At 55.9% G+C, this 24,097-nt stretch overlaps 5 protein-coding genes and 1 non-coding gene across 6 annotated transcripts; all 6 read right to left on the bottom strand.

Annotated features, from left to right (window-relative positions):
- Positions 1-10: 10 nt before the first annotated feature.
- VTJ04DRAFT_2702 (uncharacterized protein) lies at positions 11-3,302 on the bottom strand (the record flags this gene model as incomplete). Its single annotated transcript, XM_069360521.1, has 5 exons — positions 11-131; positions 547-2,516; positions 2,575-2,826; positions 2,885-3,138; positions 3,221-3,302. The coding sequence occupies 5 exons, from the start codon at positions 3,300-3,302 to the stop codon at positions 11-13; spliced, it is 2,679 nt and encodes an 892-aa protein (XP_069221223.1).
- A 919-nt stretch (positions 3,303-4,221) lies between these two features.
- VTJ04DRAFT_t24 lies at positions 4,222-4,313 on the bottom strand. Its single transcript has one exon. It is a non-coding gene; the product is annotated as a tRNA-Lys (tRNA).
- A 470-nt stretch (positions 4,314-4,783) lies between these two features.
- On the bottom strand, positions 4,784-6,750 carry VTJ04DRAFT_2701 (uncharacterized protein; the record flags this gene model as incomplete). Its single annotated transcript, XM_069360520.1, has 3 exons — positions 4,784-5,094; positions 5,164-6,307; positions 6,370-6,750. The coding sequence occupies 3 exons, from the start codon at positions 6,748-6,750 to the stop codon at positions 4,784-4,786; spliced, it is 1,836 nt and encodes a 611-aa protein (XP_069221222.1).
- A 2,620-nt stretch (positions 6,751-9,370) lies between these two features.
- Positions 9,371-9,907, bottom strand: VTJ04DRAFT_2700 (uncharacterized protein; the record flags this gene model as incomplete). Its single annotated transcript, XM_069360519.1, has 2 exons — positions 9,371-9,453; positions 9,766-9,907. 2 exons carry the CDS (start codon positions 9,905-9,907, stop codon positions 9,371-9,373), a joined length of 225 nt encoding a protein of 74 aa, XP_069221221.1.
- Positions 9,908-9,968: 61 nt separating this feature from the next.
- On the bottom strand, positions 9,969-12,142 carry VTJ04DRAFT_2699 (uncharacterized protein; the record flags this gene model as incomplete). Its single annotated transcript, XM_069360516.1, has 6 exons — positions 9,969-10,014; positions 10,082-10,782; positions 10,851-11,472; positions 11,527-11,767; positions 11,873-12,024; positions 12,090-12,142. 6 exons carry the CDS (start codon positions 12,140-12,142, stop codon positions 9,969-9,971), a joined length of 1,815 nt encoding a protein of 604 aa, XP_069221220.1.
- A 1,818-nt stretch (positions 12,143-13,960) lies between these two features.
- On the bottom strand, positions 13,961-19,651 carry VTJ04DRAFT_2698 (uncharacterized protein; the record flags this gene model as incomplete). The annotated part of the gene is made up of 1 exon (XM_069360515.1): positions 13,961-19,651. One exon carries the CDS (start codon positions 19,649-19,651, stop codon positions 13,961-13,963), a length of 5,691 nt encoding a protein of 1,896 aa, XP_069221219.1.
- Between the last annotated feature and the right edge of the window lie 4,446 nt (positions 19,652-24,097).

Raw genomic sequence — 24,097 nt, 5'->3', positions numbered from 1 at the left:
TGGTAAGCAGCTAGGTCTGCCTGAGAATTAGGGTTGACTGCGGAGAGAATGGGGTGAAGACATGGGACCACTGATTTAACGGCGTTCGGGCACTGAGTTTCGAGAAGCGTACTTGGTATATAGGCTTAGATCTAATGCACATCGCACACTGCACATTGGCTTGTTTACACACTTGGAAACACAAAGTATACTATTATATAGGTTCCTGGCCAAACCAGTGAGGCATAGTCATGTACATGAAACACATGGGGATCTGATTCACTGAGTAGGTATTATCTTAACATCAGTTCTAGGCATTTCAATGCTCACAACTCGTCACAAAAAGCATTCGCACACATCACATGGTCAGGCACAAAGGTTTTTGGAGGGTATCTCCAATCGGGAACACCCCCTTCTCTTTATTAATGAAAGACTATCTAGTTGGTTCCATGTCTATCTTCTCAGTCACCCTCTCTCATCTTTTCTCTCTCTTCCTCTCTTTCTGTTTCTTATCTTTTTTTCTCTTCTCTTTCACCACCCACATCTCACTGTCCCTTCTCCACAAACCCAGCCGTGGCAATCCTAAATCTCTTCCCCCACAACATCATCGGGATTGTCAACAAGGCAAACCCGCCCAGCAGACAGGCAAACCCCACAAACGGAATCAAAATACCATCCTTCTGAATCCACTTATCCACAAAAAACGTCCATCCAAAAGGGATGATGCCGCGCAGGATGCAGATCATGACAAAGATATCGCTCGCCAGCTGGTGGTACGAGTCGATCAAATATCCAAACCAAATCGACGGCACCTGTGCCAGCGCGAACGACACCATGCCATACCCAAACTCTAGTCCAAGCCACCCATACTGCGTCGTCCAGCGCGCGCAGGCCCCAAACACCAACAACCCCAACGTTCCCACAGCGAGCGCAGGGAGGGTCATGCCCACGCGGCCCTCGGCCTCGACGTGTTGGCTCTCGGCTTTGCGCACCGCTCGCGCGATCCACCGGTCGGCGACGATCCCCGTCCAGAACCCGCCGACGATGATGCCGGCCAGCGGCCCGATAAACAACAGGCCCGCGTGCTTCCCCCACCGGTACGGCGGGGCGGACAGGATCTCGGGGCCGACCGTCGACATGACCGCCGCCGACCCGACTAGGCCGCCGAACTGCAGCATCACGACCCACGTCGCCGGCAGGAGCAGGGTCGTCCACGGCTTGGCGAGCTGTCGCAGGACGTGCCCACGGTAGCGGCTGAACTTGAGGCTGCGCCAGAATGTGTATGGCTTGTACGCTTTGGGCAGCTCAGGTGGAGAAGGAGTTGGGCCTCGCTTGCGGCGGGCTTCTGCGATGTGAGCCGCCTCGGGGCCGGTGACCATGACGGGAAGCTCGGCACCGCTGGGGTTGTTGATGACCACCGCAGGCGGGGTGACACCCAATCCCATGTCTAGGTTGCGATCAGGGCGTTGTGGATGTGGGCCGTTCTGAGTATCCCGTGAGGCGCGCTCTCCAGGGAGCGGTGGGAGGGGTTTGTTGAGTGATGCAGCGATGGATGGAGTCGTCGATACCCGGTGAGTGGCTGTTGCGCTGGAGTTGCGAATGGAGTTGACCGCCTTCGTGGCCTCGGCCCGGGCTTCCTCCTCGTTGAAGCCGTCCTGGCCGGTGAGGCGGTTGAGAGCGGCCTGTCGGTGGGCTTCTTGATCTTCCTCAACGCCCTCCTCGGATTCGGGGATTACGGATAACGTGTCATCCGGTCGGCGAGGACGCCGGGGCGGCATAGGGAATTGCGACAGTGTCCGGACACTGGACAAATCTGAGGTTGCGATGGATGCTGTCTCGGAACGATCGGACTGAGCAGGGCGGCTTTCCTCGTTGCCCCAGAACCATGCCGATACGATGTTCGATAAGTTCGACAGGCTCGACCACCGATGGCTGCTGGTGGAGTTGGTTGGGGCGATGGAACTCTGGTCTGTCTCGGTCCGGGCGCTTGGAGGACCCCGGCCCTCAGCCCATAAGAGGGCCAAACGAGCTGACCAAGGAATAGAGGCTTGTGATGACACGGTGGTCCGGGACCGTGACTTTGGCGGAATCGGCGGCGGCAATGACGGTGATGATGGCGATGACGGAATCCCGTTCAACCATTCTGACACCGTCGAGAATCGGAATGACGGAATGCTGAGCCTCCAGTCCGGCAGCGTCCCGAGGCTAAGCTGAGGGCCGGTAGTGTCGATTGGGATCGGGCGGGAAATCGGCTGGCCGCGGACCGAGGTTGACCTTCTTGCTGCCCGTGAGCTGGTTCTGTTTGGCGTTGCCGCCGCCGTCGCACGGGCTGGATGTTCATGCTTGGGCTTCTCGGGGCCAGGGGCAGGACGATCGTACATGGTCTCTGGAACCAGCAGGATTGTCAAGACATGGCAGATGGCTGCCATGGCGCCCGTGACAACGAAGATGCCGCGCCAGCCGAGCATTCCGGCGATGAAGCCGCCGGCGATGCCGCCTGTCACTGCACCGGCCGAGAGGCTTGCGGTGACGAGAGCCTACACAAAAGAGTCAGACGCACGGTTCGTCATAGAGTCCGGAGGGAGTGCAACTTACCATCCATCTGCCGCGTTGGTGAATAAAGAATAGGTCCCCCACTACAGCTGGCACGATGGTTTCCGAGGCTGAGCTTCCGAGACCTTGGAGAATCCGGACCAGCATAATGACCCGGAAGCCAGGGGCGTGGTATCCCACAGCGGTGGCCGCAGAGAGCAATGCCGTGGAAAGGACGAGGGCATGCCGGCGCCCCAAGACGTTGGCGAAGGGAACCCAGAAGACGTTCCCAAGTCCCACAGACAGGACATTGAACTAACAATAATGTTAGGGGGCTTCCAAGACGGATGAAAAGAAAGAGAAAGTTCCTTACTGCTATGAGCTGAGCCAGCTCGTGGGGGTCCCGCCTGTCGTGAGGGAAGGCCCTGTTCCACAGGGGCAGGGCCGGTGCCATGGAGGAAGAAATAAAGTTCGCCACGAAGGCGTAGAAGGCGACGGTGGCCATACAGGCCGTCTTGCGCCAGGCCGACCAGTTGAGCGGGTTGGCAGGGTCCGCCGTGGGCCAGGGGATGAGGACAATGGTGGCGTCCTCGACGCTGTCCGCCCCAGCGGCGGAAATGGTCTTGTCTACAATGGGCTGGTCAGCAAATGGAGTAGAATGGGTAAGGGAAGAGTAAAGACGAAGAAAGTGGAAGGAAATCAGACACACCTCGCAGAGAGACGGTCCCCGGGGGCGAGGCATCCTTGACTTCTTCCTTCGTCAAGGAGAAGGCTTTCCTCCACTGGGTCATGTTGTTGTTGCTGGGCGATGACTCAAAGAGAAGTCAAAAGAGAAGAGGAGCTGGATGAGAGAAGAAGGTATGATGTCGATTTTTTTTTCGTTCGGATTTCGTTGCCGAGTTTCTTATTGACAGAACAAACCAAGTCTTTCTCCGGTAAACCCGCCCTCTAAATATATTATCCCGATTGGTAGCTCGGACCTCGTCATGATTCATCACTGACTTCGTTGCTAGAGTCATCTCTGCCTATTCTGGTAGCAGATGATATCAACATCGTCGCTCTGATGCTGTCACTACCCAAGTGGTATAGAATTACATCAACCCAAATCCAGTTGACTCCATTGACGCTTTCTAGGATGGACATCTAGTCATGATATCATCTTGAGTCTTGATGCCGCACACAACGAAGATATCTGGCAGCACATTTATCAATTGAACTGGCAAGACAGAACCATCAACCCGGAAACTCCACGTAAATGCTCATTCTTAAATTTATACTATTGTTCGTGATTCAATCCATTCAATTGATCGTCATCATATCATCTACATGTCCCATTATTTACATCAAAAAAGGGGCTCGGCATCTGCCGTTCCAGGGCAACCGTTGTGGTCGGAGTCTCGGGCCGTCCATCACGAAGCAGTCAACCCTAACCCTCTTCATGTCGATCTCTGGCCCAGGCATCCTTTTTTCTGCACAAACGTCCACCTTCAGGACATATACACCTGAGTTATCAATCCATTGACCAGGGACTCGAAGTAGAAATGCCAATAAATTCCCGTATCATGAAGGCATTCGGCAATTCGACGAAGCCGCAAAACATCCAGTGCATATCATCGACCGACTTCCACCAGCCTGCAGTGTGCACACTCAAGGGAAAAATATCAACGCTGGGAGAAACAGGAAAAAGAACCAAGCCCCAGACGGGAATTGAGCCCGACGCGGGGGTCGAACCCGCAACCTTGAGATGACGGAGATCCTAAGAATCTAAGAGTCTCACGCTCTACCGATTGAGCTAGCCAGGCATCCAGCTCATCATTGGCTTGATACGTGTAAGGGAAGGTCGGAAGGAGCGGATATAAAGGTGAAGACTTTTTACTTTGTTGTGGAGGCAGGCGACCCCTGCTCACCCGATGCCGAACCCACACTCGATCCGCTTTATGGAAACTTTAACTCAACCACCAAGCTACGGAGGACTGCGGAGTCCACCGGAAACCGCACGTTGAGACATGAGTATATATCCCGCCTCCCACCCTATCTTCTATTTCGCTGTGCTTGCCTCGGCCATGCTAAGAACTCGCTGTGGTCTGTATAATTACACTCTCATGAACACCTCCTGATGACATCTGACCCACCCAACAACACCCAACCGAGTATCCAAGCTGCCCTGTCGCCTGTCTATGTCGCTCTGCTTGAACCTCTATCCTGTCCGCATTCTCGGTACCACCATGATTAACCTCCGCCGAACACTGGACGACGTCCCTCATATCCCAACTTAAGCAGCGCCCACATTCTTCACCGCGTCCCTACTGATCCGGCTCCAATGCCCCATCATGCCAATCACGAACGCCGCGCCGACGGCGGAGATGGCGAGCGCGAACGTGGTCTTGATTCCCTCCATGTATGCCTCCAAGATTCCCTGGATTTGATCGGGTGGGAAGACGAGTCGGATCTGCGTGGCACCGGTGGCTAGCAGTTGGTGTGGATTAACCCCTGGCGCAGACGTGACCACTTTTGCCAGCATGCGGTTCACGAAGGCGGATTGCGCGGCCGAGACCCAGAATGCGCCGCCAATTGTTTGGAAGACTGGAGCAAGGCATTGTTAGCTGGGCAGTCTGTATGATTATTGAGGTAGGATGATGGGCATGTACTTACACAGGATGATTGCCGTGACAGGCGAGATATCTTCCGGCTTGGATTTTGCCTGGCCGATCATGATGGGCACTTGGAACGCCGCGCCCCATGCGAGACCTCCAAGCAGTTGATACCCAACCCACTTGCCGGTGCTGGTGCCGATATCAAGCGTGTAGAGCAACCCAGCCGCAATCGCCGCGACCGCCGCACCACCAACAGCAACTGGCGTGGCGTGCCCAGTCGCCGAGATGCCAATCCCCGCCACCACCGTCGCAACCGTAACACCTCCAATCAGCGGCAGATTGTCAACGCCTGACTGGGTCGGGCTCGCATCGTTGATGGACTGGAAGTAAATGGGCAGGTAGTAAATAACCACCATGTAACTGCCGGCAAAGAAGAAGGCGAAAAACGACGACACCCACACGTCGCGCTTGCGAAACAGACGCGGGATGATCATCGACCTCTCCCCATTGTAGGACTCCCAGACGCCAGCCACTGCGAAGATAGCCACGAATCCTACCAGCAACCCAATTACCGTGCTGCTATTCCACGGGTGGCTTTGGCCACCATATTGCAGGGCGAGGATGTACGCGATGACGCCACCCATAATAAGCGTCGATCCCAACGGATCCATCTGGAGGAACTTTTCTTTCAAAGGCGCGGCGAGAGGCTTAGCTCCCTTGGGAGCTTTGAAGAAAAGCCAGATAATGGCACCCGACAGCCCGCCGATAGGGAGGTTGATGTAAAAGCACCAGCGCCAGGTGACGTGATCCGAAAATGCGCCGCCGATCAAAGGGCCAACAACAGCAGCGACGCCGTAGGCAGTGCCAATGATGCCGGTGAAAATAGGGCGTTTCTTAGGCGCGGCCGAGAAAGCGATGATAGTGTAGGCCCCGGAGCCGATGCCCGCAGCGCCGACGCCAGCAATGGCGCGGCCAATGATGAGCGCGACGGAGTTGGGAGCGACGCCGCAGATAAGACTGCCGACTTCGAAGATGAATATGGCCATCAAGAAGCTGATCTTGAGCGGGAAGTATTTGAAGACTTTGCCCCAGGTAGATTGGAAGCCACCGACGGTCATGAAGAAGGCGGAGCCGTACCAGGCGACGTCGCCTAGACCTTGGAATTCATCGGTGATCCGGGGGATTGCAGTGGCAACGATGGTCTGGGGAGGTTGTTAGCAATGTGTTAGGGAGGAAGACTGGGGTTGTTCAAAGGGTGGTTTACCATGTCCAGTGAAATCAGGAAGATGCTAAGAACCAGGGCGACGATGATGAAGACAAACGCCCATCCTGTGGGATATTCATTCTCATCCTTGGAAGGAGCGGTCATTCCCTCTCTGATGCTACCGTCCGTGGAATTGTCCCCCTCCTTCTCCCTGTAACCCTCTCCTCTAGGTGTTGTCGTACGGGATGTTGTCCTGCTAAGGGGTGGAAGTCCCGACAGGTTTGGAGGCGGAAGTGTAGAAGATCCATAGGAGGCCGTGCTGAAGCTGTGTTGCTGGGGTTGGGAGGTGAGCGTCATGTCAAAGTTAGCCGACGTATCGGACTTCTCTGGATCCGACGCTGGTGATCTCGCTGGACCCATTGGCGATGTCGCTGATGCCATCGTGTGACTGGATGAGATGCACGCTGGGGTAATGATGCTCTCATCTAGCAAGATTTGGGTATAAACTTGGAAGAACTAGGACCGAGGAACCAGAGTAGTTGATGTTGGGCAAAGGACTGCTGGTCACTGGGAAGGAGGACGAGATGGAGAAGGCAGTTCCTGGAGGAAGTCACAACTTTATATGGGCATGCGCGACACGAATAGGTGATGCTCTTGCCGAGCACCTACGTCGACGTGATATCATCATGGTATCACACCTTCCGGGCTCTTCGAGTACCTTCTGCGACCAGCCTTATCGTACTCCTATTGCTGCGACTTCCGCTGCGGTGCTGCATCCGTCCGAGTTCCATGAACACCGACAACCTAACATCTGGTCAGGGACCCATCATAGTGCATCACCACGCTTGACTCATTCGCCGGTATGTCCGTTCTCCATTCTAAAGTCCATCAGTGATAGCAAACTCATCGTCTGCGAAGCCCGTTCCGGCCCAGCGTAAGTGCTATGGAACCGCCTAGACATGCTGACGTGAACAAGGCGGCCTGGCTCGGAGACATTTCATGGGGTCTGTTTGGGGTTCCTCAACGGTTACACGGGCAAAAAGTTGATGCAAAACACCTATGCCCAACCACAAGCACCACCAAAACAACCCTGATCTCTTGAATGCGGCTCAGATGAGCTGCATTAGCTTCCCAAAGAGCCCGGCTCCCATTGCCGAGTCATCCGAGGGGACACGGAGATCTCCTTTTTGTTTGGCCCACCTCCCAAAAGAGCTTATTTTGTGCCGCGCCATGTACCAGATGCCTGGAACAACCACACTGCATCAGCCCCAAGCATCGTGGCATCATTGGAACCCTGACCTTCCAGGCTCCATAATCCCTTGCATGCTGACAGATTGTAACCCGACCGGTCGAATAACGTAGTCCGAGGTCCGGGAGAAGGCTTCAAAGCCAACCACGCCAAGATTTGTTTTCCCTTTGTGTCGGCGGTCCGGGTTTAGTGCGGACATAAGGTCGAGAAGTTATCTCCCCAATCAGCCACAGTGGATAGAGATTGACAGTCAAACCTTCGTGGTTGTTGTTCCGCTCAAGCAGAGACGGAGCGTTACGGAGCCCGATAATGTCCGTTTCCAATCCGTGTCGAAGATTATGAAACAAAAGTAGCCGATGCATGGACTGGTAATTAATCAGCGATCAAAAGATTCAATGAGGACCCTAATGGGCAAATAGATCCATGGGGAAATGACGTCAAAATAGTTCCGGGTTATCTCTCAGGTCCTTAGCCTCTGTCCGACTTTAAGACATACCCACGACAGACAAACGATGTGATGAGCATCGAGTATCGCGGAGTTAGGGAACACTTGGTGTGTGTGGTGGCGCACTCCCCCCCGAAAACTCGAGATGAGATGACTTAGGTCGAGATCCGAGTCCTCGACTTGTTCTACCTCTACAACGCGACCTTGCAGCCGCCGTTAATGCGGGAGAATATGAGGATATGGCACCATCGTGCTGGAGCCACCATGTCGTGTGACGCTGCTATGAAAGTCATAAATTAGGTTGTAGGTCAGGGTCGTGAAGCTCCTAATAAACCTAGGCGGAGAGAATGAGTTGCACTGGATGAACTCCGTTTCGGTGCTCACATCAACCCCCTAGACTCGGAGTTCCATATGTTTGATCCCCGATGGCTTATTCTCCCGTCGTTGTCCTCCCTTACCCGACTTCCACATGGACATAACGGAAATAAGGTCCATACAGTGGCAGGCAAGATCAAGTCTGTACTATTTGGCGAGAACTGATCAACGCCTTTCCCGAGACCCAATGCCAGACGCCGTCACTACCCGGTCAACAAACCCCAACTTTCCCAAGCAGAAGGGCCATCGCGCTCGCCAAGTCCCTTTCCCTTGCACCCGATATCAACATTACCCCTTCCTCCGGTAAGGTACCTAAAGCCCACATATCATGGGCGAGACAATGCCTTCCGTCCATCAGACATGGTCATCATCACCAACCTCGAACGTACCCAAAGTCCCTGCCCGAAAATCACGAGTTCCAGGCAGCCCGGAGTTTTCCCTTCACGAGAAACACGATCCATCCATCCCTTCCAGGTTCCCACAATCCATCAGGCCGTTCCATCTCATTTGAATGGGCCGACCACATCCGGAGGAGTGGCCCCCATTTTCGGTGAGGACCTGGCTTTGATGGGTGGCTGACGTGAGGAATGCTGCACACTTAATGACCAAGTTCGGGGCAAGGCAGGCCAGGCATGGTCGGATCGAAAGGGAGTTAGTTGCCAGCAAAACACAACCAGCCTGCACTGCATGTGCACAGCAGGAGATGTACGAGGGGGAGAATCAAGTCAGCTCGGGTTTGGAATACTCGGTGTATCTGGCTGACGAGATTCTAGTCTGGTCTCTACTGTGTGCGTGCGTGATTGATCCGGGTTGTGGAGGTCGCAGAGACTGTCATGGATCTTTTGTATTGTGCATCTGCGAAGAAGGCAGAAACAAGAAGATCCATCATCCGTTCTCTTGGAAGAGCTCTGTTTATGATCGGTCGGCAAGAGAGCGCGTTTTACCAACACATGTAAGAAGCTGGGAATCTGGTTCCATCCCCTGGTAGGTAGCTAGAGTTGCCGTGCAGGTTGTTCCTCAACCACCTCCGCCTTCTGTTGAGGCAAGAACCCAATGGCCTCAAGTTCCATTTCCACTGTTAAGAGGGGAAGTAGGGAGGATCAATTTCACATAAAAAATCTGGCTTGCACTAACAGCCGGTTCCGCGTGGGACATCCCGCGGTGCTTTTTCCTTTGAAGCCCGTCTCGGGCTCATGATGCAAGCCTGGTGCTGCCTGCGGAAGCTCCCAGCTTCCCCAAAATGGACAGTCTGTGGGTGTGAGAGAGACCGGGATGGGATAAACCCAACAGCAGCTGACCAGGGATACACATATACTCGGGTGCCCTAGGCAGACGGATGTCATCGTCAGCCGTGGAAATGAGACACCAAAACAACGAAGATTGCAACGGAATCGCATCCGATCTCTATTTTGGTTTTCCTTTCTCTCGCGCCTTTCCTTGGGCTCGGTCACATCGAGTTGGACTCGAGGACATGCCCATCTCATATCACCATTGAGCCCCTCGGGCACCACTAAGTACCCAGCCATCATCTATCAAACACTGACACATAAATACGGACATCCCACAGTACCAAGCCGAACACGACACCCCTCACAAGAAGACCTCCAGGTTCACCTCGAGCGTGCTAACCGGGTATCTGTAGCGCAAGCAAGTGTCAGGACATCGTCAAACATCCAGCACAAGGGAGGGGAATAAAGGCATACCTCAGATCAAACCTCTCCAACACCTCGGGGTGCAACACACCCAACTCGCCAATCCTCCTCAACTCGCCTCCCAACCTGACCCAAATGGCCGCCGCTCTTCCCTTGAAGAAGGTAGGCTCATCAATCTCCTTGATAAAGTACCCATCCTTCCCGGGGTTCTTCTGAACCGAATAATCCACGCTCTTCCCCTCCAAGCCCTCCTCATGCGTGACAAAAGCCACCTTCAGCATAGTCATGACGCGATCCAGCAGACCGTGAACCACCTCGAAGCCGCTCGTCTTGCCGTAGTAGGCCGCCGCCCAGTGGCGCTCGTTCCGTGCCCTGCGCTCCACCGTGTCATCCTTGAAGACTACGTCCGAGGTCTCAAAGATCTGCAAGGGCAGGCGCATGGCCTTGTTCTCGCTGAGCGTCTTGAGAAGGCCAGGGAGAAGGGAGGTGCGCACAACCTGGTATTCGACTGTCTTGGGGTTGGCGAGCTTGACGGCCGTCTTACCGTCGTCCTTGCGGTTGAGCCAGGCGAAGTTCTCATCATGCGAGCACAGAATAAGCGGCATGACCTCCGCCCACCCGGCCATAGCACACTCATGCCGGACAATGTCACTGAGCTTGTTGATCATGAGAGGCTTGCCGATCGTGACGGAGCGGTTTGGCGAAGACCGCGGGAGCTCGTTGAAGCCGTATGCGATAGCGACATCTTCCATCTGGTTTTTTGAGGTCGCGTCAGAGAAAACGATTCAAGGCAATTGGGTACCTCCAAAAGTCTACTTACCACATCGCATGGGTGCAACACGTCGGCTCTTGTTGGCGGAACGGTCACCTTAATCACCTTGGGATCCTCGGACGGTTCAGCCTTGTAAGCCATCTTGGTCAGGAGCTTGCACAGCGACTCGGGCGACTCCTTCAGGCCGCACACGCCATTGAGGTAATCGACCTCAACATCCATCGTGCGGGTGGCCAGACTCGGGGTGATACGAGTTGTGCCGTTGTGCTCCGAGATAATTTTGACAGGCTCGATGACGAAAGGTTCGGCGCAATACTTGGAGAACATGGTGACCATGATGTTGCAAACGATATCGAGCTTGGTTTGGTCGGTGGCCGTCATGTCGATGAAGACGTTGCGAGTCTCGAGGGTGATCTTGGACCGCTCGCTATTGATGATGGGCGGCAACGAGCAGACATTGCGGTCGGCGTCAAGGATAACTGGGTAGACGGGTTTGTCGCGAAGGATGTGCAGGTACCTGCTTAAGTGCCTGTCGTTTTCATAGAAGCTCATGAGCTCAGTACCGTTGATCTCCTTCGTCTGGTTCAGGGGGACGAAGTTAATGTCCTTCGGCGGGAGGGCCTCGTAGGAGAAAGGACCACGAATGGTGTCGAGATCGTGTGTTCCGATTCTGATGTTGTTAGTGCGCAATGGCGCATTAAGTCTGGGATATGTCGGCACTCACGCGACCAGAGTACGCTGCCTCGCCAAGTTCTGGTGCAGCTTGTCTTGCAGGCTGATGAAGGAGTCGTAGGAGGCCTGGGTGAACTTGACATTGCGCAGGATGGCGGCGGCGGCATACGGGCGGACGAGGCCAGTCTCGGGAGTAATTGTGAGGGTCTGCAGCTTATCCTCTGGAATGTCGGCGAGCCTCCAGTTTGGCGTGGGATACTTTCCGCGGAAGATGTTGAGGTTCATAGAGATGCCTGGGAGAAAGAAGATTCAGCACCCAGGACTTGAAAGCGCAATGTCGACCTAGACAGCATGTTGTGACCCATATTATCCATCCTGTGCTCATGATTGTGTCCTACCCTCGAAGCAGAGCATGTCATAGCGGTTGGCCGGGATCTCAATAGCCAGTTCCGGTGGCTCGTCTTTGGGCCGGGACGGGTCATTCTCGGTGTCCTTGTCGAGCTCAATGCCGAAGTCAAAGCACAGCTTCTGGAAGCCCTCCTCGGTGAAGCTGGGAAAGGCGCATCAGCAATGCATCCATGGAGGGTATTGACAATGGCAATCTTCGACTCTTACTGCTCGCCGAGCTCCTCGAAGAGGGCGTATTTGTCGACGTTGATGGTGGGCATGCTGGTCTGGAGTCGAGTATCTTGAAACCAGGGCTAGGGACGCGGAAGGGATGGATTGGGTTCAAACTGGCCCTCTATGTCGCCAAACCGCAATCCTTATTTTTCCAATGTTGTGCTGCAGACTTGGAGGTCGTGAACTTTTGACACAGGCCCAACCCGAAACCGCAGTCCCGCAGTGACTCAAGGCGGGGCATTCATTCTGCCGGCTCCTCCCGCCCTTGCCCCTCCAGTGCCAAGAGTAGTTACATGCCAAGCTTCCAGGGGCAATGGTGGGTCCCTGGGCTTTGCTGTTTCGCTATCCGGAAAAGCAATCTTCCATCTCCGGGCCCACGTCGCCTGGCGGCAGCTGAGAGCAGCTGGAAGGAGGTGATCCGTGCACGACTGCAATTGGCTGCAAGGGTGCACAGACCACCCAGATTTGTCTATAAATTGAGGGCTCGTTTCCCAAATTCTTGGTCTCTTCTTCTCTTTTCTTTCCTCATACTTACCTTGATTGGGTACACCTGGATCAAGAAGCAGGGGTACCAGGGCGATAGGCCTGCATTGCACAGCGCGGAGCATGTCGTCCTGAATTGTCCTTCGGGGCCGTTCCGGTCATAATTTTTGATGTCCTCTCACCATTTTTTTCACTGTGATCTTGGCCTGGCGTCGAGACATGGGGAAGAAAGTGGGAACTGCTTTGAAATGTGTGCGCTCTTTGCCAAAATTGGTTGGTTGATGAAATTGATACGCGGTGACGCGTTTGACGCGTCGGTGATTGTTAACACGGCCAACCTGCTGCCTGGAATCCTCCATGAGCTGCCCTTTGAGAAGTCGTAGCGAAGAAGGTTGCAGACATCCGTTTTGCTTCGAGGCGGTGCTGTGCGTGCTTCTTCGCGCTCATCTCTATACGCTGCTACGTAGATATGATCATTGAGCGACGCGTCACGGTTATCGTTGGGTCGTCAGACGTCGCTTTCTCATACCATTGATACTCTCGTGCCGTATCATAAGGGGGGGTTCAAGAAATGCTCAGTATACAATCTTCACATCAGGAAGCGTCGACACGAACTGTCAGTTCCGAAGTCGAACTGCGTGCTGGGGCGACATCCATGAAAACCACCAATCGCTGAGGAGACATCCAAGTCTTTTAGCCCAAACAAATACATGTTTTGTTCACTGTCAATAGAAAAGTGCTAAGCACTGCTTGGTTGACTGACCGACTGACCAGCCGACCGACGGAAAATGTCCTTCCACCCAGTTATTAACCGGCTCTCGTCGGGGCGGGCAACTGCATTATGCATCCCAGCTACTATTATACTTATACACCTCTGATATGTGTATGCCCAACTACATGACAGTCCAAATCAGTGTATCCAACGGGGTATCCAGGTGTGTTGAACGACTCATTGTTTGAAGGAAGAGCATCAAATATTCCTCCGGGAAGTTCCCTCCAACCTCCAACGAGTGAGACCCGAGCGCGAAACGACCAAAGAGACAAATGCTGAAAACTCCCATGTACCACTCAAAAGACTAGCCAAGTAGGAGCCAACAATGTAAATGTGCCATATCTTCCAGCAAAACATACCAGGTATCTCAAATAAATGGCCAGAGAAACGTGCAAGCCTGGCAGCGTTAAGAATCAATCATGAAGGATATGGTCCATCATCAACGTATCCAAGAAACAGGAATAAGAAAACCAAATGTCGCAGAGGAAAAACGTGCGAAATAAAAGTGCCACACCAATCCGTCTATCCGAAAAATCCTTCCATGCCAGAGACCCCCATCTATCAGGTAAGTATCCAACACTTCACGAATCAACACCACACGAGTAAGTTTTCACTTCCTCAACCCGTGCTGCACCATAAACCTCCTCGCCACCTCATCTCCTCCCTTCTCTGCCGCTTCCATCCAATGGATGGCAACACACATCAGCGCCGGGTCACTCCTGGCGTCTCTCAACCCGGCCGAACCTGCCCCGGCACCTCCAATTCCGTCTCCATCACCCACAGAACTTCCGCCGATCCCTCCGACGCCGCTATCCGCATCACCATCATCAAGATTGAGATTTGGCGCAGACGCGGAAGCAGCGCCGGAAGCGCTGGACGACATGGAAGCGAAGACGGACACGTTCTTGAACACCTCGCGCGGTTTGGACAGAGGCAGCGTGGTCCGCGGGACCAGCTCGGGGTTTGACATGTAGAAAATGGCGAGTTCGCGCTGCGCGGTCGGGTCGCCTTCCTTGGCGGTGATGGTCCACATCTTTGCGGCGTCGGCGAGGGAGTTGTGCGTCGAAAGCGGGAGAGGGGATGGCGGAGAAGACGGAGGCGTCGACGCCAAGTCGGGCGGGTAGGGTGAGGTCGGAGTACCAGGCCCGGCTGTGGCCAAACCGGCAACGCCGAGGGTGGGGGAGTCGATTTGGCTTCCGGATGCGTTTGCGTTGTTGTTGACGTTGGAGCTGCCGCTCTGGCCGGCGTTGGCATTTCCAGAGCTGGTGGTGCCGCTTCTCCTCCTCGACTGGGTGTAGTTCCCAACAATCTCATCGGCCACCTCGACCATGGTCCTGCAAACCTCTTGCTTCAGCAGCAGCGCGGCGACGCCTGCATCCCAAAAGGCTTTCCCGCGTTCCGTCTTGTCAAGCACCGACGCGGGGACAAACGCAGAAATGAACTGCAAATCTCTGAAGAGCGTTTTGGGCCGGAGAGCAGGGTCTCGGAAGAGAGCCTGCAACATGTTCGCGACCGCATCAGTATGCACTGCAGGTAGGCCTGCCGTCGTCCCTGTCGTCGAAGAGCGCGTCATGCTGTCCATGTTACCACCTCCCGTCGAAGATGCCCGGCCACCGCCACCGCCAGGAGCCTGCATGAGCGTTTGCGACCGGCGCTCCTTCACATTGTCGATAGTCTCCTCGAGCAGCTGAGTGCGGCCGCTGGGAGCGCCATGCTCGTCCGTGGCAGCTGACGATGCCGAGCCCAGCTCGGAACGGGCCCACGCGAGTCTTGCGCGGCGTGAGCCCGAGTTGAGCGATGCGATGAGGAGATGCTCGAGCTCGTACAGTGCGTTGAGTTTGACAAACGGGTTAGGATGCACGCAAAACATTTTGAGCAAGCGTTGGTAGGCCTTGGTAAACGGGAAATCCGGGAACGGGTCCTTGCGCGATGACGACGACGATTCGTGGTGGTGACTGTTATGTTTGCGCGCCGAGATGGTCTCGTTCGTTCCCGAGCTCTCGTTGCCGTGGATGCTGCCCCCATACACACTGCCGCGTTGGCTACCACCGCGCTGGCTACCCCGCTGACTACCGTCCGGTCCCAAGCTTTGCGTATCGGACAGAGCACGGTCGCTCATCGCATCAATACCACCTGAGCTGCCTCCAGACCTATTCTGTTCAAGCAGGCGCTGCTTCAGAGCCGCCTTTGCAGAATACCTGCGCTTCTCCCGTGCCTGCGCTTTACGCGCCCGGCGCTGGATGGCCTCCCTGCGGTCGATGCACTCCTGGCCCAGGCCCTCGAACCACGCGTCCGTTTCCGATCCGCGGGCAAAAACAAGGTTGCCCAAGTCTGAGAGGAGGAGACTTGTCAGGATCTGCCGCAGGTCACTGAGGAAGCGCGCCTTCTCATCTGACAGCAGCCGTTGTTGCTGTTGCTGCTGCTGGGCCGTCATATCGCTTGAGGCCGACGTCCCGGCGCGGCCGGTGCCTGTCGCATGCTGATGCTGCGACGACGGGTGCGAGGTCGGGTAGAAGGAGCTTGAGAGATTGGTGAGGCTAGTGGTGGGCGAATGCGCGCGTGACGCGGCGCTGGGAGATGTGGCCCGATGCCGGAACGGTGACCAGAAGGTGGCGCTGGGGTCGATTTGATGCACTGGCGAGGAGGCACCAAAATACTCAGAGCCGTCGTATATATCAGATATGGTGGTACTAGCTCGCGAGTAGCTGAAGCGGCCCGAGTCGGACGACAGGTGTCCGCGGTCGCGGCTGCTGATAGATGGAGGTCGGCTGACGTTGACGAACCGGCGGTCGGGGTCGCTGATGACACTGATGGAATCGTCCCAAATGGATTGATTGTCGCGGTCGCGGTCGCGCGGCGCCGGGCTGCGGCTCGTCTCAAACATCTTTCGATCACGGGCGTAAAGCTCGCTCGACCACAGCACGGGCCCTTCGACGATATTTTCACCGACGAGCTTGTTGACGCAGCTCTCTATCTCACAGCAGAAGCGGTGGATGCGCTCCTCGCCCTGGCAAAAGTTCTCAACATTGTACTGTTGGAGCCAGAGGGCAGTCTTTTCGGCCTGTTCATCACGGAGTTTGTTGGGGCCGCCCTGGTCTTCTGGGGCAGCAAGGAGCTCGAGGACTTGAGACTCGGCGCGGAACAGGTAGTTGGAGGCGGGCCCTCGCTGCATGTGATTTTTCATGCGCTGGAACGATGCCCAACGTCGCTTGGTGCCCATCGTCTTCAGGGCAACCGCCACATTGCGCGAGTCGACGTAGGGAGCCGAGTTGCGCACATCTGTGACGTACCAATACTTGTCGCGCAAGGCACGCAGGCGGCGCATCATCGCTTCGATCATGCCCTCGGCGCGCTCTTGGCTCTGCTTCAGCCACACAAGCCATGCGTCATATTCTTCAATGGCGGCGGCCGAGCGGCGGATGGAGTCTCGAGGCCCGCGTGAAAGGATATTGAGCAGGGCAGCAAAGCCGTCGCGCCGCAGAGACTCCGAGGTAAGGGCGTTGAGTTGTTGCAGGGTCCTCCACCACAGGTGGGCCGAGACGAAGTCGTTCTGGGCGCGAGATTGAGAGCAGGCGGCTGTCAACATCGTAATAAGCGGGCATGAGTCCTCGGACTGCTCGACGTCCTTCCCCTTGTTCGACTTTGCCGGGCCGTCGGCCGTGCTGCCTGCGAAACTGGCAGTTCTTTGGCGGTAGGGATTCCGGCTGCCCATGGTGATTGTCGGGGTGGTATTTGTCGTAATGACCTTGTTCTTGTGGCGGTATTTCGATGCGCGATTGCTAAACGCTTGGTCGCTCTCGAGGCTTGACGGGATCTCGTAATCCTGCACGAGCTTAAGGATAGACTCACGGAGTTGGTGGTAGTCCTTGTTGAGTTCAGGGCGCCCGTCATCCGTTTCGTCGCCCGAGGTGTCGCTCGTGTTGGATGAGGTCTCGTCGTGCTCCAACTCGTCGTCCGGATCAAAAGTCATTTGTGTAGAAAGCCTGTGCCCGTCGGCGGAAATGAACAAGACGGCCCAGCGCTCAGCGCATGGGTGGCACGAGCCGTTAACAACATCTTGCCCCAAAACCTGCGTCATCTCTTGCATAGCCTGGCGCAGGCGCTCGCCGTCTTCTTCGTACGTATTCGGTTTTGGAGGTTGCTCGCGGGAAGGAGAATATGGACCCTCCTCGTCCAGCAACGGCTCCCGCGATGTGGTAGCGTCGCTGAAGGAAGACTCAGCGCTGGAGCTGAGGACCGACATGGCATCGAAGCTGCTTGGGGCGGTCCGGATGGACATGGGCTGGGAGATGGTAGAGAAGCCAGAAACGGAGGGAGCGCTGGAGCGCAGACCGCTCGAGTGGCCGGAGCGTGGGCGGCGCTCAGGAAAGAGGGCGTTGACGAGGGTGACCAAGTCGGCTGGGCTGATGACAAGGTAGGGCCGAACCTCAGCAGTCTCACGCATAGTTGTAATGGAGCGCGCAGGCAGGAGCCGGGTCTTCTTGCGGTACCGAGATGGGTCCTTGAAGCGGTTGTAGATGTTCTCGATATGCGACTTGACCTTGGGCGGCGTGGACACGGGAGTCGGGCTTTGAAGCATATCGACAACGTACTTTTGGGCGTGCATGGCGACAGTCTTGAGAATCTTTTGACGGCCATACTCGGTGATGTGGTACTCTGCCATCATGCCGTATGCCTCAGGGTGGATGACGACGCCGAGCAGCCAAACAGTGAACATGTACTTGGCAACCAGCCAGCGGCGGGTGGTCTCAGCCGAACGCTTGTCGAGGCGCTTGAGGATTTCGTTGCCGAGCTCGAGCAGGCCCTCGGGGATCCCGGTGGCATCTTCGTCGTCAAGGACTTCAAAGAGCTCGTCAACAGCCCTAGTATAGAACTCTTCGGCGGCAATTCGATCCTTGCTCGACCAGTCCGACACATTGAAGCGGGTACCATCTTGGTCCTCGGCCCGGTCGAGCAGAAAGGCACCGTCACCCAAAATCTTCATCAGATACCATTCCATGTTGGACTTGCCAGCCCAGTCACGCATTGAGACCCAAACGTTGAGCACTGACGTGATGGTTTGTTCGCTGCCGGTGGTTTTCGCCGTGATGAGCCGGGCACATGCGGAGGCCCAAACCGCAGTGCGACGCTGGTCCTCGGCACTATCAGGGCCCGCCGAGTTTGCGAAGCAGGTGAAGATGAGAGCGGAGAGCGGGTCATGTCGCTGGAACGAGAGCAGGCGCTCGATGGCGCTGCGTTCTTTGCCAGAGAGCCCGCCGCTGGTTTCTCTCCCGGACCCTGAGTAGACAGAGGAACTTCCTGATACGGAGCGATTCGACGAACGGCTGTGGTAAGGGAGGACAGAGTCGATCGGCTCCATGGTCTGGTGGAAACTGGTCAAGGCCGCAAGCTCGGAGCTCTTGAGCGTGGCGATACGAGTGGCCACATAGTCCGGATTGGTGCGGATCTGGGTAAGGAAAAAGAGAAAAGCATCACGGGAAGGAGGAGAGATCTCCTGAAGGAAAGGAGTCACCGCGGTCGGGGCAGCTCCGGCACCAGCAACAGAACCTGTGGCAATATCCGAAAGGGCATCAGATGAAGCGAGACCGGAAGGCTGGGCAAGCTCAACCTCGGGTTCCAGGAGGGCATAACGCCGTGTTTCGTCGCAACTCCTCCGGACATCAATCACGGCGTTGTACAATGCCGCAAAGGTCTTTTTGTCGTCATTCCGGAATCCTTCGACCAGGTTCCTATGGGCCATCTCGCCGCAGCGCATCAAGCGGGCGCTGAGGGCCGTGGAGACTAAACTCCGGTGAAGGCGGAGGCGGGTAGTAGCGCGCTTGCGCTCCTGATACTTGGACAGTCGTACGAGATGAGCCAGCTCCTCGAGCGTCGTGCTCTCGGCCTCCGGGCCGAAATGCGGGTTTGTGTACAGGGACACATCTGTCAACAATGGCGGCAAGAACTTGAGGGCGGCATGTCTGTTGTCGTCAGTAGTAGGAGCATCGTCCGACGAATCAATGGGCGGGGCGGCGAGCGGGGTGCTGGGACGACTTGGTTGGTCGATGATGGGACGAGTGCGCAGAGAAATGGAGCTCTTGGGGGTATGTAGAGCGGAGGAGCGCCTCGAGGCTCCGTGACCGTGGGAGGTCATGGTGTCGTTGCGAGATCGCGACGGACTCCTGGAGCTTCGGCGCCGGGAGCGCGACGAGGAGACGTCGGCATGGTTATCAGCCGGCGAAGGAGTCGGAGACCTCGAGGCTAGTGTGGCGGGAGCCGAGCGGGCTGCGACGTCACCAAGAGGGAGCGAATAGGTCAGCATGGGCAGGTCCAATAAGGTTGCGGGGTGGTCATGCTCTCCGCAACATACGCGGCGACGGGTGAATGGCGACGGGCGAAGAGAGGGATCGCTGCATGGATATCATAATGGGCCCATGGGGGGAATCGAGAGGGCGACTGTGCTCGCCCATATGCCGGAGTCGAGAGAGGGGAACGGGCCAAGGAGCTGCGGGTAGCTGCGGGGAAGACGGCCAGGCTTCGGGCCTGCGTGGAAGGACGGAGAGACGGACTGCGTATGGTCGAAGAGAAGTCGGTTAGGCCTGTCGGGCGCGTCGTCGCAGCGTTGGGCAGGACGAGAAGAGGCTCGGCGAGTGGATGGTTTGACGATGGAGGGCGTGGGATGAAAGCCCGGAGAGCTGGGTGTGCTGGAGGCCGGATATGAGATTGGATCAGCCGGGGTCCAACACAGCAAGTCAGCACCTTGTCTGGACAGAGTATGTACCTCTTGTAGTGAAGCGGGACGAGGGGCCGACAGCTGCGGCCCGGATTGTGGCCAAACTTTCACCAAGGGCGGAGGCTTAGTAGTTCTGCATGCCCACGGCTCTATGCGTAGACATCAACAAAATTAAGGTGAGAAAATTAAACATAAATAAAAAACCAAGAGATGTCGGTACGTATGTCTGTCAGACGGAGCACGGCGTGGGCTGGGACTCGACGTGTTGCCGCGTACAGCACCACGAGTAGCACGGCAGCACAGCGGCGTCGGTATCTATGTACATACCTCCGATGGACAACACACAGCTTCCCCCCTCCGGCTTCCAGAGCAGGGAAACACAAGCGCGAAAGGCAGGGTACCTAGGGCACGGGAGCTCAACACACACTGTCCTTAGGTAAGGTATGTACCAGACTGTCGAGAGCACCTCAGTCGAGAACAATCTTGTCATGCGCGGCTGGGAGCGTGGGGTAATGGATGTCAAGGTTGGTGGGCTGTGGACTGTGGGCCGCGGCGGCGCAGAGAGGCCGACAGTGTGAGTCTTCCAGCGATGGGGTGCGTCTGCAAAAGGCAAAAGCCACAAGCGGCACGCTAGTCCCGATACCGTTTAGGGCCTGACCCACCGGCGGCTGGCAACCTCGATTGGCTCCCCAATGTCTCTGTCAGTGAATCCAAAGACGAGATCTTCCACACGGACGGGACCTGGATGATCAGCCTGGAACCTCATGACCTACAGATATTCCCACACGGGGCATGAATGATCAACGTTTATCCATGAGACCGAGGGAAGGCCCCATCAGTTCGAATCTCAGCTTGGTACCTTCAGGTACCAGTGATATTTCCCTGTGCATCATCTCCCCGCAGAAAATTCTATTGTCGATCTTGCCCCGCGAGACACGCGACGATGTACTATGTTGGGTATCTAAGGTGTACCTTATCCCACCACGAACTACTATGTCGAGCGCGTCATATTCTCGTCCATGGGCGACTCTATGTTGTATGAGTAAAGTTCCACGACCTTAACCTATGCCTCCTTGTCGCCGAACATGAAGTGTCAATTCTATCCTCGTCGGCGCCAGGTCTCGGCCTCGATTCGCTGGCCATCCTGTCTCGTCATTCTCGCCTCAACCGTTGAGTCACCCGAGGTCCAATTCGGCCGCAACCTGGCCTGCCACCTCACCTCGTCGCCCTCAACGCCCACCTTGGCCACCTTGCACCGCACCCGAAACTGGCAAAACCCGCACACGCCGTACTCCGAAACCCCTTGTGCCTCGCCGCCAGGGACCGACATGTTGAGATGCCTCTCGCCATGGCCTTCTCCTGTTCTCCGTTCCCATTTCGTGCCTGGATCGCGTCGAGCGTCGATGGGCCCTCGCTCAAGTCAGCCTCGTGCTCTGAGTCGTTAACGAGCTGGTGAGCTGGCCTTGCATGCAGCATTGTTCCGGACCCAGTTTTTGGCGGCTACCAATGCATGCTGCCGTCCAATCTGATCTGTCCACGACCCCAAACCAAGAGGACGGCTCCTCCTGCAATCGTCTGCAATCATCAGGCCCAGCGTCGCCCCCGGCATCTCCAGCATGCCAACTCATCAGCCATTCCTTGCCAATCAACCGCCGCCACCGCCCCGCGTGTCCCGTATGGCTTCTGTTCTCTCCATCTGCCTCCGTCCGCCGTTCTTCCACTGCCTGAGTTCACCGCATCTTGAATGACGATCGAAGCTTCGGATAAACCTCAACCTGCGACCGGTTTTCTTGCAGCAGCAGCTCTGTCGCTAATTGGTAGGGACTTTCCCCAGTCGCCTCAGGGCGAGCCACTGGCCATCATCGTGCTACGCACCGACTCTGATGTACATACATACAGGGTGTACCTAGTAGCAGCTTCCATCCGCAATGCTTTGGGTTTGCCATCGCCACCTGCACTCAGCAAACCGCAGCATCTCATTCGCTTCAGGGCAGCCCCCGCCCCGATGGCGGGCTTTGGGCCATCAGGTCTCGGGATGCCGGCCAGCTGACGCCCGGATCAGCCTGGCAGGGCCAGATCCCACTTGCCCCTGACTTAACCCAGCACGTTCACTCTCCACAAGCCCAAACACGCTAGCCGAATGAACCTCATCCATGACGTTGACAGCCAGCAGACAGCCCGTGGCAACTCGTCCGATACGTTGTCAACTCGGATACTGTACACGGCCAGTCTCCAAACAGCCGACGAGGCCACGTTTGTTTCTCGAGGCCTCACCGACTCCTGACCTGAAATATCAACTTTGATATTGCCTTGGTTACTTGTGCAGATGCAGCCAGGAAACCCACCATCTCTACAGAGTACGCTGCCCTGCCATCAGCCCTCGGGCCTTGAGAGCCAATCGCCCCCAGAAAGATGCAAGTCCCGCGTGATGAGTAATGTAGGTAGGTGACACGACGATTTGCCCAGACACCAAAGGGCCCGTTGAGTAGTCTCTGGAGTGGAATTTGGAGCCGTGGCATGGTAGGGTGAGCGTCACGTCGCCTTGTGATATCGTGTCCAATGGCTTGATGGAGTTGTGTATGGTTGTCCAGTAAGGCCTGATTCCACGGGGTGTCGTCCGTAGAGTCCATGGAACCAACCTTGAACCATCTCGAGCCCAGATCTTACCAATGTAAAGTCAGACTTCCCGTAGGACCGCAATCCTGATCAGTAAATGATTGCGTAAACCAATGTGGCATTGGAGGCATTGTCCGATCACGTCTTGTCCATCCGATGTGATATTTAGGAGTAAAACTGCCCAGATGAGATGAGGTATTGGACTACCTCCTGTCAACATTAGCGCCTACCTCACATGTCCTACCCTGTCTCCTCCCAAACTTGACGTCCTGCATACCTCTGTCAGGTAGTTTGCTGTCGCGACCATCTGAGTCTCAACCGCCTCCAAGTTGGTTGGGGCAATAAAATCACGAGACTCAACCCAGAGGGAAAAGGCCAATTGCGCACGTTAACACACTTCAAACCTGCGAAAGCAGATAAGTATACCTCCCCACGACGTCCAGAGTGAGGTCCGGGAGGACACCCTGCGGTCTCGAGGTAGCAGATGGAAGCATGACATTAGCACCCAAATCAGGCCGGCCGCCGAACAGGCCGCATGCGCGAATCGCCACGGTGTTGTCGGCAACACACTAAGCCATGGTCGAGACTTCCTACCTAGTGGCCATTCTACCGGCCCTTAGAGTGCGTCTCGCACATGATGTACCGATGTACCCAGGATCCTCGATGGTGTATTAATATAGGTGCGAAGGGATGCCATTAACGCCGATCTCCTGCATCCTCCTAGGCCGCGTGAAGCCGGCCACGGCCAGACCCTTCTAAGATGACCTCCTTCATACATACAGCCAGAGCGGACAAGCCAGACACAAAACAAGAAAAACACATGACTTTCCCGTCCTGCACCGGTGTCATTCCCCGGGGTTGCATCACATCCATCTTGCCAACCAGTGGTTCATTCCGCTCAGCTCTGCACTCCCCGCTCCATCAGGTTTGGTTTGCGGCGGCTCCCCTCGGCCAAGCTAAGTAGAGCGAGGAGGGGTCCATTGGAGAATGATACAATACTTTGCATGAACAAAGCTTGAGAACGAACACAAGAATGGGACAAAACTTATAAATCCAAACTTACCGAGTAGAGGCTTGCACGAGCATGCCTCGAATTCTGAACAACAATAAGAGCTTGCCAAGGAAAAAACAAAACAAGAAAAGACAAGTAGTAACAACAAGCTCACCACTCAGCCCTACTCCCGGGCCGGTCGAGGAGAAGGGGGATGGTAACGAAAAACCCCCGGTGGAGTTCTTGCTCCGAGGCGCCTGGGAGTCGAGCCCACTACGTTGTCGATTTACGGAGAGGGCCCCGGCAACTCTGGGTTTTCCCACATTCTACTACGTAATATTTAACCACTTGGTCATCAAGGTCGAGGGGAAGGCGGTTGTGGACATGAGACGTCAGGGGAGGGGCGGGGGGGGGGGGGGGGGGTAGGG

This window comes from Mycothermus thermophilus, assembly GCF_041956435.1.
Source record: "Mycothermus thermophilus strain CBS 625.91 unplaced genomic scaffold VTJ04scaffold_2, whole genome shotgun sequence".
Classification (NCBI taxonomy): Eukaryota; Fungi; Ascomycota; class Sordariomycetes; order Sordariales; family Chaetomiaceae; genus Mycothermus; species Mycothermus thermophilus.
This window is presented reverse-complemented; position numbering and strand designations above follow the sequence as displayed.